At 40.5% G+C, this 24,722-nt stretch overlaps 2 protein-coding genes across 2 annotated transcripts in view; one reads left to right on the top strand and one right to left on the bottom strand.

Moving 5' to 3' along the window:
- The window catches only part of vav3b (vav 3 guanine nucleotide exchange factor b), a 44,558-nt gene extending 34,960 nt beyond the window's left edge, over positions 1–9,598 (bottom strand). The window contains exons 1-2 of the mRNA XM_071531383.1: positions 9,248–9,598; positions 4,220–4,336 (exon numbers count right to left, since the gene is read on the bottom strand). Of these exons, the coding sequence (XP_071387484.1) occupies positions 4,220–4,336; positions 9,248–9,451 (321 nt within the window). The 5' untranslated portion in view covers positions 9,452–9,598. The remainder of the gene's footprint in view (positions 1–4,219; positions 4,337–9,247) is intronic.
- Positions 9,599–12,406: 2,808 nt separating this feature from the next.
- dcaf8 (DDB1 and CUL4 associated factor 8) lies at positions 12,407–23,671 on the top strand. The gene is given in 14 exon segments (XM_071531382.1): positions 12,407–12,617; positions 13,161–13,234; positions 13,354–13,449; positions 13,770–13,832; positions 13,835–14,400; positions 15,262–15,402; positions 15,552–15,646; positions 16,027–16,137; positions 16,304–16,434; positions 17,793–17,900; positions 18,620–18,750; positions 19,173–19,292; positions 20,421–20,537; positions 21,421–23,671. Coding segments are annotated over 13 exon segments (1,824 nt in total). The 5' UTR covers positions 12,407–12,617; positions 13,161–13,197; the 3' UTR covers positions 21,529–23,671.
- The last annotated feature ends 1,051 nt before the right edge of the window (positions 23,672–24,722 follow it).

Here is a 24,722-nt window from a genome sequence, read left to right on the forward strand (position 1 = left end):
CGTGTTACTTGAAATAGTCTTGCTTGTAGTATAAGACCAGCTGTACACAAAAGACCTCCATCTCGATGAGTAATTTCAACTGTTGTCAACTCTCAAAATCCCGTCTATCTTGAAACGAGAAAAAAAAATGCCAGTGGGGTGAAATGACTAAATGTATTTGCAATTCAGTTTAACTTGTTTGAAGAATTTAAGAATTAAGAATTTAACATTATGTGGCATTTTTGCATTACAGCAAAATCGTGTTATTTTCATTCTGAGAGTGTAAAAATCAACACAATGCCAGTGTTTATATCAGTCCACACCCATCAGAGTTGATTTAATACTTTTAAATAGTTTTGAACAGCTGCCCCAGGGCCATATCAGCTGTGTGAGTGGACAACTCTCCAATCAACACTTGTTAACTTCAAATAATTGTCCCTGTAATATCAACACAGCAGTGGAAAATTTGCGATACTTGAACACTGCATACTTCTTCATGTAGTACTATACATGGCTGCTTATATGCTGATACTCAAACAAGTCTAGGATCAGCGAAGCTCTTCAAGGGAGCAGGAAGGAATCTTGTGGATAGGTTGCAGAAATTAAACATTTTGTTTATCTCATGAAATAAAGAGCAAATCCTTTTGAGGCTTCGTAAAAAGAGTTTGATCTCACACCTGACCTGCTTGATAAGGCATTCAGTTTAGTTTAAGCCACATGTAAGTTGAGAAAAAAAAGCCACAAGCTGAGCTAAAGGAACTAGAAGATCCAAAGACCAACCACCGAGGTTAGTGTGGCCTGAGAAACACAAGTGCAATCATAAATCCCCTGTGAACTATAAAAAAGGAACCAAAAGCAGGGACAGTTGTACGACGGCATCATATCATGAATCAAGCAGTTTTATCTCAATGCAGAAGCCACACACAGTCATTTTGCTACACATCCAATAGTATTTACACATATTAAAGGATAGTTTATCCCGAAATGAAAATTCAGGCTAGCCAGTCACTATCTACTCATCTGCATGTCAGTCGAGATGCCACTGAATTTGTAGGAACACCAAACACACAGCAACTTTAGCCCCCATATAAAGTACTTCTATCTCAGCTTTCTCCCAAACCATTCAAGTTTACAGGGCCATCTTTTAACACTATAAAATGTCCATTACATTTCTGACAATGCTCTGGTCACGCACGCACCCTAAAGTAGCAAAGTAGAGTCTACCACCAGAGCATTGTCAGTGAGGAAAATATGGGTGATAATGAGGTAAATATTGTACTTTTTGAGCCACAGTGCAGTCGTTTTGCTACAAAACACTGGATTATGCTGCATGAGCTGTTTGGAGAAATCTGATGGATATTTTATGCTTTTTTTAGAGCTCTAAGGAGGAGATGGATTAGGAGATGGAGCTATGGGGCCTAAATGTTTTTAAAAGTTTTTAAAAGTTTTGCCTGGCATCGATCGGGGTGAGTAGATAATGACTGAATTTTCATTTTGGGGTGAACTATTCCTTTAACATAAAAGGTCCATATTTGAGTTCACCTGAATTTAGTTTGCAAACATTTTGCTTTTACAGTCAAGATGCTGACATAATTCTGCATTAAGGGAAGAGAAACTGCCCTATTCTTTCCTCTTCCCTTCATCTCTCTCTGGCCCGCTGCCTGCAGTGTGGATGCCTGGGGAGCGGCCTGTGGTAACTCAGCAAGAGAAATGTAGGTTACACAGCTCTCATTAGATATTCAGTGGACTAATGCTCAGTCTACGGGCCGAGTTGGCACAACTCTACCCAACTGGATTAGTCTGGCTGAGATTTGAGATGTTCTCTTTTGGATGTTTCCGGAACCATGGCAAGAGATTGAGCATTTCTTGTTTGGCTGAACAACACTTCCTGGAGCCCGTCCAGCCCAATCAGTGAACCTGCAGACTCGCACATTGTTAACAAGTAATGATGCAGCGCAATGTCCCCTCTCCTGAAGCTTGTTTGTTTGATGGAAAAGTCTTGAACATGGCCGAGATTACGCAGCCTGGCTTGGATGTACATATTTGCAGGCAGCACCTCCCCTCTGGGATTATCAACAGCCAGATTAACTGGAAGCTTCTTTAGAACGCAACACACTGAACTGAGAGAAGAGAGCGTCTGTGTGGGAAACTGCATGCTAGAGCTCAATAAGCAGTCTCTTACAGTTCTCTCACACTTAGAGAGAGAACCTTGTGGTCTGGTTTGTGTAAATCACAAGAACCAGTGATCACACTCTGTTCGGAGAACTGGAGCAAAGTTTACTCATTAATAAAATGGGTATAACTGAATAGTTTTGCAACCAAATGAGAAACCGGTTATTTGAAAAACGTGACACCTACTCTTACAAAATGAGCAAAACAAAATAAACCAAATTCTGGAACATTGTATTTAAAGAATTTAAACTCAAATTCAGCCCTTTTGACAAAATGATAGCGCTAGCATCATCTGTATTTTCAGGGTATTGAACAATAATACAATCAATACAGACAAATAAATACAAAATACACATTATATATATTTTTTTCCTAAATAGATATATAATGCTTTGGAAATTAGCTCTTCAGTTCTTGTATGTATGAGGAACTAGCAATGCATTTCTCCACAGATAGCCCACAGATGCCCAAACAGCTCATAACGCTCCAAGGCAAAGTTGTGCACCGAATGCACTGAACTAAGGAAATGAGGCAATAAAGGTAGTCAGAGTGAGTTAGTGTGCTTTCCCCAGCTGAGCCGAATCAGGCTCCTGTGCTGCAAGAGTCCTCAGAGTCCACATAACAGCCAGGAGGGCAGCGCTGCAGACCCACTGACCTGGTAACTCTGTGCACACACAGAAACAAGCTCCCGCAATAGCACAGCAATAAAGAGAAGTGGACCAATCCCTTTAGAAGTGTACCGGAAAACGCAAGGCCAACAGTCGGTGAGCAAATATTGAATGCTTTTAACCGCACATGCAGGGACACAGATGCACACACACATATAAAATTGTCAGAAAATGGTGAAAAATGTCGATCAGTGTTTCCCAAAGCCCAAGATGACGTCCTCAAATGTCTTGTTTTGTCCACAACCCAAAGATATTCAGTTTACTGTCATAGAGGAGTAAAGAAACCAGAAAATATTCACATTTAAGAAGTTTTTTGACTTATTTTTCTTAAAAAATTACTCAAACCGATTAATCGATTATCAAAATAGTTGGCGATTAATTTAATAGTTGACAACTAAACGATTAATCGATTAATCGTTGCAGCTCTAATTACATCGCATACATGAATGAATTCAACAGGCAATCTGCTATGATAATAATAAGTTCAAGGGTTGCAAAAAGGTGCTAGATTCTGAAAAAGTTTCAAAGACTTTTTATAAATCTTTGCAGCTAATGGAGAAGGAATCTGGTCTAAATGTATAGTTGTGCCACTAGAAGCACATCTTGCTATAATAAATAAAATAAAATAAAATAAGATGAATGAAATTAATTGTGCTGAGTGTGATCAAATGGTTGAAGTAATAATGGTGGAATATACACAGAGGAAAGCAACAGAACAGAACAGAACAGAACAGAACAGAACAGAACAGACCAGAACAGACCAGAACAGACCCGAACAGACCAGAACAGAACAGAACAGAACAGAACAGAACAGAACAGACCAGAACAGAACAGAACAGAACAGAACAGAACAGACCAGAACAGAACAGAACAGAACAGAACAGAACAGACAGAACAGAACAGAACAGAACAGACAGAACAGAACAGAACAGAACAGAACAGACCAGAACAGACCAGAACAGACCAGAACAGACCAGAACAGAACAGAACAGAACAGAACAGAACAGAACAGACCAGAACAGAACAGAACAGAACAGAACAGAACAGAACAGACCAGAACAGAACAGAACAGAACAGAACAGAACAGAACAGACAGAACAGAACAGAACAGAACAGAACAGACAGAACAGAACAGAACAGAACAGAACAGACAGAACAGAACAGAACAGACAGAACAGAACAGAACAGACAGAACAGAACAGAACAGACAGAACAGAACAGAACAGAACAGACAGAACAGAACAGAACAGAACAGAACAGAACAGAACAGAACAGAACAGAACAGAGTGATTTGAGTCATTCTACATCAAGATCGATGGATGACCTTCATTATCAGTGCAGGTGTAGGATTGTTTCATCATGTCGTGACGAACAAACAGGATGTCGGATGTGGATGTTACCTTTCCAAAGTCTCGAACATCGAAGAGATCAAAGGCCTCAAATAATTCACTTTTCTTCATCCCAAACACCTCACAGCATGACGCCAGGAATGTCCTGATGTTCTTCAAGCACAGGAACTGCACAGCGAAACAATTAACACTCATCACTTTTCAAAATAAAAAACATTAGACATGTCAAAAATGTCATCACATTTTATGAATCCGGGGACTCCATTCTATTCATGTGGCACTTAATTCATGTTTTACCTTTGTTTTTTTGGTGATTGGCCTGTATGATTCCTATGCTAACTTGAGCTTCATGGAGTTATGTCATTCTGTTAAAGCTTAATATTCAAAGGTTTGAAACACTTTCTTGACACTTTCTTGAGCTGATCTATTGGAAGTTAACACTGTAGTAGATCAACTTTGTGCAGACTGTGTCAGCGCCCAAGGTGATTTTTAAAAGTATGAGTATGTTTTCTGGTTCAAAATGAATAGTGCTACTACAAAATAAAGGTCATTATCATATAAAATCACAAGGAAACTCTCTGTGTGTCAACAAAAGCAACATGAATAAACTGTCGATCTCTGATTTTTTCTTTCCCACCATGTGAGGCAACATTTCGGACAAAATGTTGTCTTAACTGGCAAGGGGTACAAAGGCAGTATACTGTGAGGAGATGATTCTTTTTTAATGAAGCTGTTGTCTTGGTATAGTTTGGGGATGTGTTTATGCCGATTTTTCAACTCTTTGAACAAAGCTAGCTTCCCACAACATGTAACCTCCTCCAGAAAATGTCACATGACGATGATAGATTGGAGTTTTGATTCTCTAGATTCTTGTAATGGGACAAAACTGTTGACTGAACTACCCAAAATCATAGGAATAACATGAATTCTGTATCGGAATAACGTGAATTTGTCAGAGTTGATTTTCTATTTAACATTACGAGCATAGTAAATGTAGGTCAGAATGGGAAAAAAAATGGAACGAGAACCATACAGCAGGCAAACTGAAAACAATGTAATATATTTCAAAGTGAAAACTGAAAGTTTCACTGTGCTACATGAAACCAGAGGAAAGTCCGCTAACCATGTGTACTTTTGTAATTCGGATAGTGTGGTCCTGTGTAACACTTAGTTAGGGGGTTAGGGGTTTGATTCCCACTGGGGCCATTAATACTAAAAACTGATTTACTCATAGTGCTTAAGATACTTTGTATAAAACAACATCCACTAAAATGTCATTTGTTTGTTCCAATTACAGTGTAATTTGCACTTCCAAACACATGATCAAGCGATGACAGAGCTGTAACAAGCTTCTTGAGGATGTGAGAACAGATAGGCCGCTGTTTATCACAGCAGCTCATCGTGGAGACGCCTGTGACCGCTCCACCGCCCCCTGGGGCCCCGTTTGTCTGTGGAGGAAGTGGATGAACACGGTGGGTTTGCATTCATTGGCCTCATAGTCCTAATTACAGTCACAGCTCTTGGCGCATATTCAACGCCTTCACATCTGCTTTTTGGAATACGCTGTGCATCCTCGGCCTCACAGGTGATGTACCACAAAACCAAGAGCTGGTAAGTTTAAAATGATTATGAAGGATGGTGAGGCATCAGTGAGGGTCTGTCTCTGTTTAGCCCAGATTTATTTAGGCTTGACGCTGGTCCTGCCTGGTCTGCTGTTGTACTACTGCATTCTGAGCATTCATTTAGTGACATTTGACATTGAATCATCTATTGTATGATTTTAATTGTGTTTGTTCTCTTTGCCAGCCTTTGTTTGTCATGATAAACCCTTCTTAGCCTGGACTCTCAATTGGACAACCTGGATAAATAAAGATTGAAAAAAAAATAAAAAATAAAATAAAATAAGAAATAAAATAAAAGGTTTGTTGCTCTAATCATCACGAGTGCCCAGATGACGGAGCAAGGGTCAATTCAAGTCATCTCTTTCTGTCTCTCTCTCTCTCTGTCTCTGTAGCTCTCTCTATCTATCTCTCTCTCTCTCTCTCTCTCTCTCACTCACTCACTCACTCTTTTCATGAGTCTTTGTGAAACGATACATAGGAGGGGATGTGGCGATATTAAGTGCCTGTTTATTCATAAACCACACATACATACAATATTTCACTGTCCACTCCATGTTTTGCACTCACACCGAGGCCTAACGTGCAGAGGGGTAAAAATAGCAGTTCTGGGGGCTATTTAATCACAGTACACTGCACTACACTGCTCTCCAGTCCTCCAATCCATTACCTTCATGCCTGTGTTGCCATTTCCAAGATCTTGGGTCAGAATAGCACAATGAAATGGCCATTTAAAATCTGAAGCCCACTGACACACATGGCCTCCCCAACCATACCCAGATGGCCTACAGCTGCAGGCTACGACCAGCCATTGTTCAGCAAGTTGCTTTGGCTTTCACTGTCTTACAGGCAGATGAAGGACGGACATGGACATGCACTGATAAGAGCACGTCCCACCGAGCACTAGATGTCATTTCAACGTTGCTTCTATGCTTTAGGTCTCATATCGCCCACGATCTTTTTGGCAATATATAGCCAAGTTTTAGACCAAGCAGTAAATACATTATTACATATTCAAACAATGCATAAACAGCTGTAAATATCAAAATTATGCACCAGAGAAGTACAAGAAAATGCTTTCTTTTTGTAGTTTACCGCAGAAGATGTAGTTTAAGATATGGACGTCTACTAAACTTTCACTGTAGCCTCATTTTATCCTAGACATCTCCATTTAGATATCTTTTAAACAGCTAATCAATGTAAAATTGCTCAGTGGGGTATAACATATAACATAGAGTACAATCTAATGCCTAATGAAGAAGCTGGATTTTATTTAAAAAAGAAGGTTTTTATAGGCTAAATTGGGTTACCTTGATTGGAGGTTAGCTTCCTTTTATTTTGGCAGTTTGCAGGCAGTGTCTTATTTTTCTTTAAAAAATGTTCACTTGTTTGAAAGTGTTTTTGAAGGCATGATGCAACATTTCCAGTACAACAGCTATTACCTTGCCTTACCTGTATCAATGATTGAATAAAGGTTTACTCAGATAAAATATTTTCATCTCATGTCTGAAAATGCAATGACTATTACAAGAGAATGAAATGCATCTTGAGATTTCTGGCTGTCACAACCTTTTTTTTTTTTCTTTTTTTCAATTTAGTGGTAGAGATTTAGTCCTATTCTCATCCATCTCACTTGTATCAAGTGAAAGAGTTTCTATTTTCAATAAGTGAAACAGTAAATATATTGAACTAGCATTATCAGTATGAAACACGTGGAACTTAAATTGTCTGTAGTGAACAGATTAGCAAAAAATCTTTACAGCAGCACTCTCTTAAATGGTAATTTGTAATCTTTGAGGCTGCTGTTTGTGATTGCGAGACCATGGAGTCTCAGTCAGAAAGGCTGGGTGTTACATGGCTTCAAACTCCGCAGCAAGCAAACTACAAGTTGCTGCACAAATAGTATTAGTGTGTCTAACAAATGGGTGGATCAAAGTCAAGATTTTATCAGGCCTCTCCAGAGCGAGGGATTCTGGGTAAAGAGAGGTCCAGCCTTGGACCATTCCCCTGGGCTTCACAGCAATCCCTCACTTACTCATAACAAGAGTTGCAACGGCTTTATATAAAATATAAAAACGAGATGAAAAAAATAAAAACCTATTTAAGCAACAAAACAAAAAATTTAAGTTTTGCTTCATTGTCTTACTTAGAAGAACTAGATTGGTGAAAACCGGTCTACATCAGATGATAATCTCCAAATGAGAAAATGAGAGTCAGTTAGAGGCCACTGTATGGCCTTTTTCTCTACAGTGTTTAGATTGGCACTTATCTGTTGGACACAGTGCCAGAGCAGAGAGCATGGCCTTGTGTTTCCAAATCCTCCTCGATTTGGATAACGGTGTGACGGACAGAAATGCTCAGAAACAAAGTGTAGACTGCAGCTCCTGAAAGACAATTCTAGCTGGCCTATTTATTTAATTGTAGGTGAGATACTTTAAGGAAAAATCACTTTACTATCCCTGTAATATTGCAACAGGGACTTCTAGTGGTGGTCAATAGTGAGTTCGTAGTAACCTTATCATACTTCATGGTATGTTTATCTCCTGTAGCGTGGCTTTGGTCATATCTTGAAAATCAGCCATGATGCCAAATCGTGGCTTCAAATCATCCTAAAAGTCACGAACACAACATAGTTACCAGTGTTCATGAGTGCTGTTTTTTCAGTGAGGATTATTTGGAGTTGACCAGTGTTGACTGGAGAGTTTGTCCACTAATAGAGCTGATATGGCTCTGCATGGGCGGGTGTCCAAATGACAAGTGATAAATTACCTCTGATAGATGTGGGCTTATAGCTATAAACACATGGCACACTTGATTTTTAACACAATCCTCTCATGCAGACTGATTGTTTTGCTGTGATATAGCATCATTCCACAAGGTCCTCAGTTTTTCCCCAAAGGTCCAAAACATGCTCAGTCAGCTTTCTCCATAAAGATAACTAAAAACTGGAACTCCATGCCTTGTCACTTCAAAACTTCAGATCTAGGCTACACTGTTTCTTAGTGATGCTAAAGAAAAAATGGTTAAAAACAAACTAATCATGCACACCTTAAGTGCACAATTTCAAATTAATTTTAATGGAACGGATATAATTCACTTGCAGTATGTAATGTAAATGTCTGTGATTTTATATAGCCTACACAGCCTTGCAATTTAATGTAGGCTACTGTTTGTTGTAGTTTATCATACTATTTTTGAAGATGTGTCGTTGTGTAGGCTATATGTATATTCAATGGATTTTTGGTAATCTGGGGATTGAAATTAGCTGTCTAGCTATATGTCAGTAGGCTACAGTGCATCAGACTTTTTGGAGGTTTATGTTTTTATTGTAGCCTACGTGGCCCCTGTTAAATAAAGTTAAACTTCTAAAATGTATTCTAGCATTAAGCATTTCCTCTGCTGTAGCCTACATATTGGAGTCAATTAGGCTACTTTGAAACGCAATAAAAAGTCCCGCTACCTGTGACATCTGTGGCCTGAGATTAATCTCCTTCAGGTTGATGGTGTGAGGTTTGAGGTTGTTCAGCAGCTGGCACAGCAGCACCCCGTCCCGCAGGGTTTGAGCCAAGTCGAACACCTGCGCCGTATCCGCAGTCACCCGGTGGTTCGCTGGAAGCACGTTGCAGCTGATCAGCCACAGCGCGCACTGCCTCCAGTACTCCATGGTGTCAGACAACGATGAAAACAGCAGGCTAATGTTTAAAAAAAAATAAACTACTTTTATCCCTACTTTAGACCTGTGCACAGCATGGTAAGCTGTAGCCGAGCCCTCTGACAGGATGCAGAAAGTCTGCCGGTCCGCTCGCCGTCTCTCCGGACTCCAGCATCGCCACTGGAGGAGCGTGAGAGCTGCTGCAGCTTATGAGCGCTCTTCACTCGGGGCTGGCTGCTGTGAAACCCCCTCTCACCATTAACTTCCTCTTCCTTCTTCTGTAATGTTTCCACAGAGATAGATAACAACCCTAACGAAAAATCACTGTATAGGCCTACATTCCTCTTAACTTATTGGGCTGTAGCCTAATACCCAATCAAAAATCACTGTAATATTCCTGTAGAGACTTATTGTGTATCTCTGGTAGGCTATATAGTAGTGAATTATAGCGATCTCATCATATTTAATGTTTTTTTTTTTTTTTATTATTTTACTTTATCTCTCAAGGTATCACTATGTTATTCCTATAATATTCCTATAGGGACTTGTAGTTTTTTTTAGTATCCTTCTAAAAAAAAATATTAGCCTACTGTAGTTCTTTTTCGTAAGGGAGGAGTCAAACAGTCTGTCAATGGGATTATAAAAATGTATGGATAGATTTGATTAGATTCCAATGTCAGTATGGCTTTATTCAAATGGACTACAGAATAGATATGGGTATTTCTTTTTTAACTTGACAGGGGTTTTTGTCTTCAGGAAGCTGCAAGTATGAGCCAGTAAACGTATAATTTCACATAGGCTACAGTTCTCAAATCTACAGAATGGATATATGTTTCATTTTTATCTTTTACATATATTCCAATTTATTCTGCAAAAGCTGTAGGTGTTGAACAGTAATCTATCTCCCCCACAAGGCTCCCACTCTCAGCTGACATTCCATGTGGATTAAGCAGCTTTGAACGGTGACTATGGTCTTAAATCTCAGTCTTGAGGGTTGTGTGCTGGAAAGCTGAGATCCCTGTGTTTCTGTAGAATCCCAAGTATAAACAGATATAAAAGAATGGAGAGATGGCCCACAGCAGAGACAGAGACAGTGACATCCTGCTGGAAGCGCCCTGGTACAAGATGGGATTTCACTGCCATTAAAGCAGGGTGGGCTATAGGACGTAAACACAGGAAGGAAGCTGTGGGATCCCATCTTGTTGCCCAGATGTTTCCCATGCAAACTGATCAGGTTCATGAACTTCAGCCTGTATCAAGAGTAAGTAGGTTAAGTGTTTATTACTGCACGTCATCTATGAAGGAAAACCTGCAATACAATAGGTAGGCCTGGGTCAAGCTGCAAATAATACTTAACTGTTTTATACTGTTTTAATCTGCTCACAGATGGCTTCCATTCAACAAATTAGGACAATTCGGGTAGTGTCAACTTAAGTATGTTTTCAATTGAAGGAAAATACACTAAATTGACTGTCAAATAAACATACTTTATGGCAATCATTGTATTGTCTTATGCAGCAAACCCATGTGACCTGTGCAGGCCAAAAACAAACCAGTAAAGGTCAGTTAAAAGAAACATTACAAGTATTTGGAAATGCTATTTGGCCCAGGTCTGGTTATAGGGCTAAGATTTCGAAGATGTAATAACATGAATCAGATTCATTACAAAAAGAAAATGATATCCTTACAGCCCAGTTCTTCTCACTTTCCCAGGCCAAAGCCCAATGCCCAGGTCCAATGTTGCCAATCAGCAAAAATGATGGATGCTGACGTTTATGATTATTCAGTTTTTTGTTCGTTTGTTTGTTTTTGTCTATTTAAATTTGTTTTGTCATGGATCAGACAATCTTGCTATCTATTAAATTATTAGCTTTTAATCTTATTTGGCACAATTTATTGTTTATGATTACTTATCAAATAAACTTGTCTCTGTGTTGATGTCATATTATGCCATAATGTCATAATATTAGGCATTGGGATTGGATGTATAGAAATTAGGTTCTTTGAGTGTTTGATTTGAAAATGGAAAATTCTTTTTTTTTTTTCTCAACTTTCATAAACCATCATAACTCAAAATACAGGTCCGATTTATTTACAAATCATTTACAGCCATCAAATACATGTAGAAGTCATGATTAGCATTTACTGCCCAGTGTTTGTATCAACATTTCAGTTCATCAAATCTAGGGTGAAAAAAAATCTCTGTAATATGTTGCAGCGAAGGGAAATCAAAACAGACTGCAGGCTGACAGCCGGTTTCAACAGAGGGCGCCATACTTAGCCTACTTTATGTTTTTTTTTAAAGGGATAGCCTACATTGACATTTTAAATTTTACCTGTAGGCACATATATATTATAGATCAGTGGTAGAAAGGTTTCTCAACTTGCCCCTCACTTACCTTAAAAACGACTCATTGATGCTCTTATCAATTGAAACTAATGGGTACCATTAGCAGCAAATGTGCAATGGCAGTGTATTTTGCGGTCGACTGAAAAGAAAACAGAACCTTTTATTTCCTCATTATGATAACTGGTTGGCCAAGATTGATCACATATTCAAAATGTGAATGTAGGCAGTTCCTGTAAGGTGGGGCTAAATTTTGTTTGGAATTTGTGTAATAGGTATAAAAGGTAACTGGTAGGAAATTGGTAGTGAATAATATAATATGTATCTGTTTCTCCCTGAGGGACCCTCTCCACTTTGTGACCTCCCCTCCTCTGTGTGAGCAGGATAAACAACATATTAAAATTGAAAAAAAAAAAAGGTTATCCCTTCAAGGTGATGGTTAAGTTTAGGTAACGGGTAGGAAAGATGAAGTTTAGGCGATAAGCAGTGGATAGCAGCCCGTATATTTCTGCTCAATCTCACCTGCAAACTTCCGGACAAAGAGAAAACGAAGCGTGCACGCCGGAAACGGAGTGGTGAAAAAAGAGGCTGAACCGTCAAAACATAAACAGACCGGAGCAGTCACCCCTGTGGAAACGCAGCTAGCTTGCTTCATAGTCTATTTTTCCAAAAAGCTTTATGCACGCGTCCCTAATGTCGTGTGCTTTCCTTCAGATATTTTCTATTCGAGGCACTTAGCTCACCCGCTAAGTAGTGAGGTGAAGACAATAAATCTGCAATAAAGATTAGGACTAAACTAAGAAGTACGCCTCGTCGGGCCTTCGAAAAGAGGTAACGCTAGCTATGCTAGTTAGCTACTAGGTTACTGCAAGCAATGCTAGTTGCTCGCTCGCTTTGTTGACAACTAACGTTAGCTGTTTGCTAGTTATCCAGCACTGACAGGGTTGATTTGCTAGTCGTATATATGTGCTAGTCAGCGTTAGCTAACGTTAATAGAAGTGTAAGGTAATCGAGCAGTCAACCAGTTATTTACAGAGGACAGTGCACTGTTACTAAACATCTCAAACCAAAATAAGGCATTAACAAGGCCTGTAAGCTTAGGCAGCAAGCGAGTTGGTTTTGATAGCTTTGTTGCTCGCTGCGCTGGACAGTAAAATGAGTCTGTCCGTTAGTTTGACAGCTGCTCGGATAAACAGGTTTGTCCCACTGTGCACTGTGCGGCGTCGTTAGTTGACACAGCTCAGCCAGTGCATGTAAAGATGTCCGCTTATTTATGCACACAGGTTGTCGTTTCTTGACTCGAGCACCTGTCAAGTGCAGTAGGTGGCTAACTAACAGCCGAAGTATCCCTGTTTTTGTGTGTGACACTCAAAGGCTCTCCTTCGGGTCGAGGTAGGACAAAGCAGACGGAATGGCCGAGGCTGACGGAAAATCCAGTGTGCTTAACGGTACGGGATCAGGCAGTCCTTGCAAGTGACTGGCCGTTAATACTGACCATGCTTGTGTACGCTTTTATTCTACTCGTTAGCCCTGTCCGTTATTCAGAAGATTTGTGTGGTTTTACTAGGTGGCTCTGAAGATCAAGAACCGGGAGAGGACAGACGCGGGGAGGGGGATGCCTCTGGAAGCAAAGAGGGACAAACACAGGCTTCCTCCCAAGCTGGTAACCTCACTTTCACTTTTCTTTTTCATTGCCTTTGAAGCTTATGCTGCTCACATTGTTGCTTATGATAAGAGCTTTACTCTATTTCATAAATGTTTACATGTTTTCTTAACTGGGTAATCCTAACATTGTGGGTGTTCCTCTCTTTCCTTTCTCACATTATGCTATAGTTTGATAACCCCAATAATAAACACTTCATATTTATGCACATGCTGCTCTATCATTGTAAAAAGAAATTGTGCACCCTTTATTGTTTCTTCTGATGAGACAGCTTTGCCAAACCTTATAATCTTTGGCTCTGGCTTTCGCTACTTCTGTAGCTCCCAAAGAGGCAGGAGAGGCGTCTGGAGACAAGCCTATGCCAGATAGACAGGGGCAGGCGGAGAGGGAGAGGAGGAAGAAGATACAGACAGCATGGATGGCAGCGGCCTCTACTCCCTGACTGAGGACGGCGAAAGAGAGAGTGAGGGAGGCAGAAAAGAGAGAGCAAAGGAAAAGGATGGTGGGAAGAGGGCTGCTAGAAAGCGGAACAGACCTGGCGGTGGCACCAACCACTCCTCCAGCTCTGATGAGGACGAGGATGAGGAGGAAGAAGAAGACCACGAAGAGGAGGAAGAGGATGAGCAGGCCATGGAGGCTTGGCTGGGAGCGGAGCTTCGTGACCTGCGCGGCCCCACATGGCGGGCAGTGCCCTCGCTGCGCTCCAGGGAGATCGGCAGGGAGTCGCACCAGTTTGTGAGGCGTGTGTGCGGCGCCCGCGGCCTGGTGCAGAGGCTGGAGCTCCAGGGCCGCCTGGAGAGGCACACGGGCTGCGTCAACACACTGCACTTCAACCCCTCAGGCACGCGCCTGGCCTCGGGCAGCGACGACCTGCGAGTGGTGATCTGGGACTGGGCCATTCGCCGCGCCGAGCTGGAGTTCGACAGCGGCCACAAGAGCAATGTCTTTCAGGTGAGGCAAAGGGAGGAAGCAGATTATAATGCATGGATAGGACTCAGGACAACAAAAATAGCAGGAGCAATGTCAAATTAGAGATTAATTGAAGTGTCTTTAGGAATTCCTGTGTATCTTAAAATTCTGAGATCTGGGGAGAAAACAACCACATCTCTGAGTAATGAAAATACTTAAGAATCTTGCTTAAAAGTTGAGGATTGACCTCCCCCCTTATAAAATTGGCCACCTCTGTCAGTCTAAGTGTTGTGAGGGTCATGGTCTGGTCTCATGGCGTGAGCACATAATCATGATAAAATCAAGCAGTATGCAATCCAGAGCTTTGTCTTATTTTTATTGTAATTTTTGTTCTTATTGTTTTGTTTTATTTTATTATTTTTATTTCTTTGTTGTTTTTGTTTTGGTTTCTCTCCTCCCGTATACCCAACTCCATTCAATTTTGTGTAATTGAGCGTATTTATTTTTATCTAATAGTTCTATTGAAACTCAATGTATATGTTGCTATGCTCTTAGTTACTTTAATTTGAATTTCCTATACATGTAGCTTGGATTATGGGTGGGAAACCTGATGTGAGGGGTGGGGGAAAAAAAAAACCGAGAGACTAAACATCTGTAACTACATCTGTTCATTGTCATGTCGGTCTCTAATAAAAAATAATAAAAAAAAAATAAATAAAAAAAAGATGAGGATTGATGAATTAAAGCTCAGATGTAATTTCATCTCAGTCAAGGCTTAGGCAAATGATCAAGAGATTTTCTTCTTGAATCATTTCCATAAAACCTTTGCAACACAGATAAAGTGAACAATTGCGCTTAGGAATGCAAAGTGAAAGTCTTTTGCCTGCCTTCTGTCTGCCTCAGGCTAAGTTCCTGCCCCACAGTGGAGACTCCACCTTGGCCATGTGTGCTCGAGACGGACAAATCAGAGTGGCCGAGCTCTCTGCCACCCAGCGCTGCAAGAACACCAAGAGGGTAGCACAGCATAAAGGGGCAGCACATAAGGTGAGTGTGACTGAGTCTGAGGGAGTTTATGCCATAAATTGCAGCTGTGGTACAGATGATATACAGTGTTTTGCTGCAGGACTCTGATAGCCAGATGATGAAGTACTCTGTCTCTCGCCTGAGTGTGTTTGTGTGTGTTCGTATTTCAGCTGGCCCTGGAGCCAGACTCCCCTTGCTCCTTTCTATCAGCTGGAGAGGATGCTGTGGTGTTTGGTATTGACTTGCGTCTAGACAGACCCGCCAAGTGAGTGATAACACACCAGGGTTGGAGTTAATTAAATTTTAGTTCAGTCACCTCAGGAAGTAGGTCCAAAATTCAAACACTGACAGACAATTAAAAACTTCTTGTATCAGATCTATAAAATAAATAATTGACAACGGGCAGCAGGATGGTGTAGTGAGTAGGGGGACCACGGTTCCACCAGGAGAACCAGGTTCAAGGGGGACTGGGGTCGGCAAACCCGTTCTGCAGCTGACCGTGACCTCAATTTAAATGCTGAATTGAAAGTGAAATGACCCTAACCCAGACACACAAAGACTCCGTCCATAGTTTTTTTTTTTTAAGTGATTATATCAGCTAAAACCTGGTTTCCATTGTGTTCTCTTGTGACCTCCATGTGGCAGTAAACTGGTGGTTGTGAAGGAGGGAGATAAAAAAGTCGGGCTGTACACCATCTTCGTCAACCCGGCCAACACACACCACTTTGCTGTGGGAGGGAGAGATCAGTATGTCAGGTAAGACCCAGGTTGCATTTCTGAAGCTGATTATGCTCTGATTAATGCAAATGGAATACTATGAAAATATTTGATATTTTTCCTTAATAAGTGCCACATCTCTTAGATCTTATTCTGCCATTCCTCTTTTTTTTTTACTTTCTTTTCTTCCTCTCACTGTCATTAGGATCTATGACCAGAGGAAGATTAATGAGAACGATAACAATGGTGTGCTGAAAAAGTTTTGTCCATCTCATCTGGTGTCCAGTGAGTCCAAAACCAACATAACCTGCCTGGTGTACAGTCACGACGGCACAGGTAAAAACACCGGTACCCCTATAAACACATTCACTCTTAGCTTTCCTGCAGGGGGTTTGGTATATGGTGATCTTACATCCAAGTTTGTCACAATTTGCCGTCACAGAGAGATTATGGACTTAGTGATATATCATAGTAGCCTGTATGTATATGCATATTTTCCATTCATACATTTCACCATAGCCGTTTACATTCACTGGTTTTACCCAACAAGTCGCTGCGCAACTTTCCTACTAGCCTGACGTAAGAAAAACAAAAGTTGGCAAGAGGTAATAGATGCTGTAATGTTTTACCTAGGAAGGTCTCTATCAAAACAGTTGAAAATAAAAGTTTCAGTAGATTGCTCATGGTGGTTGACCCTCGTTACCCCTCAAATTTTTTTTATGAAACCACAATGTCACACCTGCAGTTAGACTGCCACGAGAAAATAGCAAGCCAAAGATGTAACTACAACAAGTGATTAATAGTCTGGTTGTACTTCAGAGCCCTGTTTGAGTTTTACTTTTACTTTTATTCATGACTGGAAGTCTTTTGAAATTCAGGTTTATCATTCATACTTTGACCAATCCTGATGGTCTTGGTTAAGTTATTCTTTGACTTGTGTTTAATAAGGTCAACTTTTGAAACATATTGTGACGCATATCAAAATATCCTGATATGTATAGCTTAAGGAAATAAATGGATTGACCTGCATGCAGGGTGTACAGAAATATTTTAATTGCCTATTGCATGGTTTCATCCCCAGCAAAGCAAACCTCCCTTTTAACATGGATTAGACTTGAGTGTACCAATTATTACTATTTATTTGAATTCAATTTGATTAGACTGTGTCCTTATTTAACTATTCACTTTGTAAGAAACAGGTTTTAGACAGCTTAATTGAAAATGATTACACTACTTTTTCCAATGTTTTTCATGGAGTTGTCAACTAATGTTATTATCTCAAAAGTGCCAAAACTAGCCCTCCTGATGCAACCACCATGCAATATCAATGGCTCACAAATAGACTCAGGTCTGCTCTCAGTGAATACCAGACATGGGTTTGCAAATAATTCATAGTGTTTGCCCTTATCTGCCCAGAGCGCCAGATGGGTCAGGTTTAGTGCCAGAAACTTTAGCCAGTCATAGGAATTTATTTATGTTTATTTATTTGCAGGAATTTTATTTATTCAAGTCATTTTAGTGAGGTTGTAAGATTCACAACCTAGCTGAACTTATCTGAATCATCTGTATGTGATAAAAACCCACCTTTCTGGTACACCAAGTATTAAAGCAAACAAAACAATTGACTGTTTGACCTCGGTCTGGCTATTATTCATCCTCAACAAGCATCAGTAAGCGTTTCTTTGTCTGCCCAGAGCTCCTGGCCAGTTACAATGATGAGGACATCTACCTGTTTGACTCCAGCCACAGTGATGGGGCTGACTATCGCAGGAGATATAAGGGACACCGCAATAATGCCACAGGTGGGGGGATGGTGTGTGTGTGTGTGTGTGTCTGTGTGTGTGCGTGTGTGCGTGCTTGATACCACTATGGCACACAATCCATCTTGATTGCTATTAGATTGGATTGCTATTGTAATTATTTTGATGCAGAAGAACCACCAGAAAATTACAATTACAGCATTAATGTATTACAATGATAAACCAGTGTAAGTTTTGTTTTTCAAAGCTTTAGTTCTATACGCCACACAAAGCTTTAGGTACATACACCACAGCCAAATCACAGATGGTAGAAGCAGGGCAGCAGGGCAGGAAACTGACTTTTTCATCTACCAGCCAGTGCCAGTGTCTTGTGGTTTTCAAAATCCACCCACCGCTTACTGCTTAATCAACCAGTCTGTTCCTGAGAACAGAAAAGAACTGCCGGACAGCGGCTGGTTACCTATGAAATTTGCTAGTACAGCTGACAAACTTACCAACCACAGGACAATTTCAGAAGAATTTGGCTGATGGTTTGTCATTACCCCTGCTCCTAACATTTGACTAGTGAAACCCCATTGGAAATGCAGCACCCTTTTATCTAAACATTGAAATAAGTTCAGCTTGTAACACACGGTAGTCTGAGCACTAAATGTCATACTCTGTGTTTTGGGGAATGTGCATATTGCATTGTTTCCATTGAACATAACCATGAAAAAAATTCTCTCACTCTGTATAATCGTCTTCCATTGTCTCTCTCACAGTGAAGGGGGTGAACTTCTACGGGCCGTGCAGTGAGTTTGTGGTCAGTGGCAGCGACTGCGGACACATCTACCTGTGGGACAAATACTCTGCTCGCATCGTCCAGTTCATGGAGGGAGACAGAGGAGGAGTGGTGAGTGAAAGAGAATAGAGTGTGTTATCCTTAGGCTTGGATATGACTCAGGAAATTTGAAAGGCTGTACAGGCACATTAGTGGTCGTTAGCGTTTCCTCTGTAATTAGACTGCTTTGTTGCAGTGGTGGTTGGGGGCAGTATTTGGTTTGTTCTCATTGTGGTCCTAGTTTTTGTTCTGCTGACAGTTGCAGCATAAACAGTCATTTCGTTTATTTACTTTGTGATTAAACACACTATTTCTTGGTCTATGTGCCCCTTGGGTGAAATTGAAGTAAATTAAAATGTTTGTTGTTTTCTCTAGTAGTAGAGATCGTTTTTTTGGGCATTCAGCCCAAGAATATTCACTGTAAAATCTCCTGTTATCTACATAATTTCACCTCAGTCACTCACTCTCTACCCTCAACTTGTTTTCTTGTGCAGGTGAACTGTCTGGAGCCTCATCCCCATCTGCCTGGTATGGCCACCAGCGGCCTGGACCACGACGTCAAACTGTGGGCCCCCACTGCTGAGAACCCCACAGGACTCAAGGACCTGAAAGAGGTATTCTATTCTATTCTATTCAGTCATACACTCCATTTGAAGTTTCTGTACTCCTACTGTTCACACAAATACATGGAAAATTTCCAGAACTAGACTGTGTGCAAAAAACTAAGGACAGAGAGGATTGTGACTGGTCTCCTGCGTGGCACAAATATACTTACAAAATGCTGTTTGTAGTGAGATTTGAAATCTGCTCCTTCTTGAATGCCTTTATACTTCTCTCTGAGGTGTACTATATATATTTTTTTATATTTCAACTTTGTGGAATTACTGGAATATCAAGGGTTTTTAAAAGGTGTACTGCAGACTGGGAAAGGCAGGGAATTTGATCAATTCTGCAGGGAAATACGGGAATACCAGGGAATCTTTCAAATTAGTCACTTTACATGAATGTACCAGAATATATTTTACAACTTGTTTTGGTGTGTTGGTTTTCAGCTGTTTTTAAACATTGTATGGCCACTTCTCCACAACAAGACCAACTGTAGTGTAAACCAGACAGTTAACCCCTTTAGAACTTTTCTGAGCTGAAAACAACATTAACAAACATGGTGGTGGGACGCTTTATGGCCCACCACCATGGTACATGTCATGCGAGACATAATGTCGTCATGACACGGTCTGTGTGTGTTTGTCTGTGTGTAAACACATTTTTGTGAACACAGTAACTCCAAGAACATTACACGATAGAAACTTCATACTTACATCACAGGTACCTCCTATAGAGTAGATCATCTGATTAGATTTTGCTGCATAAATGTGCATAATAAGGTCTTGAAGGTCTTGTCTTGAAACTAATCTAACTTGAATGCTTTAAGACATAGAGTTCATATTACCACCCATGTGTGATGTGAAGACAAGTATGTTTACATGGGAATATTTGTTAATTAATGCATCAGTTAGATTAATTAATGATGGAGCAACGTTGTTATGGAAAGGTAATTGTATTTTCTATCAAGGCGATGCTGGGAATCTTGCCTTCACTTATCCAGGCTGTTGGCTGAGCATGCACGCTCCTTTTGCAGCAGCACCCTGCTTCACATTCACACAGTTCCACACATTCACACCTGCGATTTATTGAAAACTATTGTGAGACGCCATCATGGTGATTTTGTCGTGTTTGCCAAGGTGATGAAGAAAAACAAGCGGGAGCGCGACGAGGACAGCGTGCGCCACGGCGACCAGTACGACACCCAACTGCTGTGGTTCCTGATGAGACACATGAGGAACAGACGGCCCCAGAGGGTGAGCTTCCACACAGTACTGCAGGGGTTATACCCATAGGAAGAAGCTTTCGGGGGAAAACACCATTCAATTACATTTCACATTTTAGGTATTTAGTTGATGTTTTTATTCAGAGCAACTTACAATGAGTGCAACAGTAGAATAAGTGAACTCAACAAACAGTCAGTTGCAAAGAGCACAAGGGTAAAAGCCACAGTGCCCAGACACCACATGAAAAATATATGCGTTTCTCCAGAATATGCATGTATAATAGAAAAAACGCTAGGTAAATAACTACGAGCCAGGCAGAAAAAATACACATTTCAGTTGCTAAATGGGATTTTTCTCTTCAATGTAAGAACAGTGGATTCTGAAGTATAATGGCTTTGCTCGCTGGTAAAGGTATCTTTTCATTTGATTTATTCAAGAGTTAAAACACATGTGTCATATATGAAATCACACAGTAACACTAGAGACTTATTTCCAGTATGGCCCTCATTATGTAAAAAGGAAATATATTAGCATGTAGGATGCAGTTGGTCTAAGGCTGGGAAAACACACATTGTGTTTAATGTGTCTGTCTCTGATGGAGGTTCATTCATTTCAAATGAGAGAATCAGCTACTGCTACATCATTGTGTTGCAGGTGCATTACATTGTGATTCAAGGGGTTGCATGTAATGGATTTATTCCACTTATGCACTGATTATGCATGCATAAACTAAAATATTGTTTGGCCCTGTTTTTTGCTTGGTTTTTGTGATGAAAACATTCTGTCAATGAATCAAACTTGCAACAGAAATTTATGGTGTAACGCTAGAGTCGATAAACTCACTCAACATACATGCATTATTGATTAAGTGATTGAAAATTGCGCTTCTCCTCTCCTCTGTCTCTCTGTCCAGGCCCGTCGTGAGGGTGGAGAGGGAGACACAGACGAGTCTTGGAGCTCTCCAGATTCCTCCGACGAAGAGGACGGCGGTCCAGACCACGTCCAGTGCATGTCCTCCTGAGCCACACACACACACATACATACATACATACATACATACATACATACATACATACATACATACATACATACATACACACAAACACACACACCCTTTATTGCCCTAGAATTGATGCACATAGGCAAGCACTATTGACACACTGGCACACTCATAAACACTGACAGACAACAGACATGGTTTTATACACACATAAATATAAAAAATACATTTATTTAGCTGTTGAGGGAGAGTGACAGATGCTTACACCTGGTTTCCCACCAGACAAGAGTGCGCAAATGGTGGCTACAGACAGCTTACACACTTCCAGAATCCTGATTTTGACAATTGTATGAAGTGGTCTGATGAGTGCTTACATCCCTATAAACCACTTGGAGGCCCCTGTTTGTCCATACATATCTATAATGCTCTGCCTAGCCCCAGAACAATGTACTGTGCATGTATGGCAACAAGCTCCTCCACTTAGGCACCCTATAGTAAGCTATACTTCACCAGCACACAATCCCTCCTCTCTTAGTAACACTCTTCTTCTACTTTTCTGTGCTGATTAAGAGGGGTTCAGCAGGGAGGAAGGGCTTAGAATCTCATCCTTAAATCATCCCCTCAATGTGACTTCCTTATTAGATTTGAACTTTCAGGGGGAAACCCCACACTTGCCCCTCACTGTTTTCCCCTCTGTATTGCCCCGATCTCCTTTTCCAGATTTGGCCCTGAGCATCAGCAAGTAGTTGTGTTTGTCACATTTTTTTTCTCTCTGAGGACTGCTAGGTGTCTACATGCTGCTTCACCCTACATGCTGCCCTCAGCTGCTCCAGCTAAACCCATCCCATCCTCCCACCCCGCTCTTTCCGTCACCCTCCCCCTCTCTACCGAGTGCACTTTGAATCAGGGATGGTGTAGTTTGACACACAGACAAAATGTGCATTTGTGTGACTGAGGGGAGGGGCTGAATAATCTGTTGTCTTGTACGTTGCTTGTGTCTCCCATTGGGAGAAAAAAAAAAAGACAGTGAAGTTGAGAAAATCAAATTTTTTGAGTGGGGGGGTATTTTGCACTTGCAGATGTTTCTTGACTGAGCTCCAGCCAAGGGAAGGAGAGAGCTTTCCTTTTGCTTCCACCAGCGTTTCCCCCTTCTTCCTCCTCCCTCGCTCTCCATCCTGACACCCAGCCGTGACAGGAACCTCCTGTTCAGCCGTTTCGGAGATGAAAACGCAGAGACGCAAAGTGTTCAGTGTAAAATATCAGGACTGTTCTTGGGCTCTTGTTGGGGACTTGAGGGGTTTTTGGAGCCAATTGTGTCTGTCAGAATAGGACTAACCGACCTGGGTCAATTTGTATTTGAAACACTGCCTGTGAGCCGATTGAGAGTATTAAGGGCTGGTTATGCACTCATTTACGTGGTTCCTTATCGCTAGATTAAGTGTTGAATCAATTACCGGATGATAATTCACTGGATTTCAAATAGGCTTTTGACCCAGGTCTGTTGTTTGCGGCCAGCATACCATTAGTGAGGCCTCTTCTATCTGTGTTGTATTAATGGCGGCTCAAAGGAGGATGAGGGGCGGGGTCAATATGCTTGCCAGTCGTTTGTTGTGTGAGAGCGATAAAGTCCAGCTTTTCTCATTTTCTATGAGAACTCTAGTTAGTTGAATTTATATGTACATATATAAATATATATTAAAACTGTAAAGAAAAAAAAAACTCAACTTTAGCAAATGATGTTTGACTTCCAAAAAAAAAAAGAAATAAGATGTCAAAGCATTTGATTGGTATTGATGCAGAGGTTTATATTCTATATGAGGACAAAAGTACTTTTAAAATCAAGAGAAAAAGTTGACTTGAGACATCATTTTCTTCATTTTTTCCTTTCCTATGAATGACATCCCTCTGTTACGGAACAGGACTGCAGTCAGTAGGACTATTAATAGAGTTTTGGTTCCCTCTCTTGTTCAAAAGACAGTATCTCCTTTTTAGATCTTAATCTATTGTTTAAAGAGACAGTCATATCCAGATTTTCCCACTGGCTATTTTTCGTTCTTGTATACATATTACAGCTTTTGATGAACAATTTTTTCCCACCACTGCCTAATATTGCGTTCTACAGGTTCAGTTGGAAATATGTACGATTTGTGCAATAAACAAAAAGACAGTGCTCTTTGTGTTGTCATTTTATGTAGTCTCTCATATTCTACATTGGGATTTTTTAGACTGTTGTTTGTTCAGTGGTTTTCAAGGTTATCCTAGTTTTGATAGCTGAGCAACAGAATGGAAAACAAGCACATTATACTTTACAAAAGACTAAAAACTTCAGATGCAATTGATTCTGATTTAAATATGAGCAAACATTCAAACTTAATGTCATACCATGTCTATTAATTCATGCCAACATGAAGGTTCTTCACATAACTCATGCTCAGATGACAATGTTTTTTTAAAGAGCCAAATGTGCAACATTTTTATGAGGTCTTGGAAGTAACGCTGATGGCTAAGTCAAGTAATAAAAATTCAAACATAGGTTCTTAATTTACAGAAATCAAAGTAGGAAATGCATTCAAAAGGCAGTCAGTCTTTGTTATGGATACTGAAAAGATAACCAAGCTTTGTACTCAAGTCATCCCTTTAATCTTTTTTTGACGGCCATGAGAGGTTTCACATCCCTTCCTCCACCTGTGGAGGCTTCTACTTTCAGTAAACTGAAATGGTTTTGTCAAGCTCACTTTCAATAACTGGTGCCCACTAATACAATCAAAAATTACAGCCCTTCAGCTAAAACACTTGGATATATACTGTATATATAGTAGGGTTTTACTGATATGGGTTTCTGAAGGCCAATACTAATACTGATGTTTTTGGATTGAGGCAGGTGATAGATATTCTGTGCCAATATTCAGTATCTTTAAATTTGACCATTTTCATGCCAAAAGATTACGTGTATTCGGTCTTCCTCTTCTGAATTTTCACCTGAAACAGCATTTAGACCAGCATGGGACACTAAACCTCTGTACTGAAACCCAGGATAACATTACTAATCCCATAAACCACCAGTGAATAATGATCAATTATATTACAAATGTGTGATCAAGCACCCTGCATCATATCCACATATCGGTGGGGGATGACTGACTGGCTGATACATTTTTTTTTTTTTATAAAAGGGCAATATTGTACAAATCAATCTAACCCTAATCCTCAGCATT

This window comes from Centroberyx affinis, unplaced genomic scaffold (genome assembly GCF_046629955.1).
Source record: "Centroberyx affinis isolate AG114_WGS23_722 - 3 ecotype Tasmania unplaced genomic scaffold, CSIRO-AGI_Caff_v1 ptg002072l_1, whole genome shotgun sequence".
NCBI lineage: Eukaryota > Metazoa > Chordata > Actinopteri > Beryciformes > Berycidae > Centroberyx > Centroberyx affinis.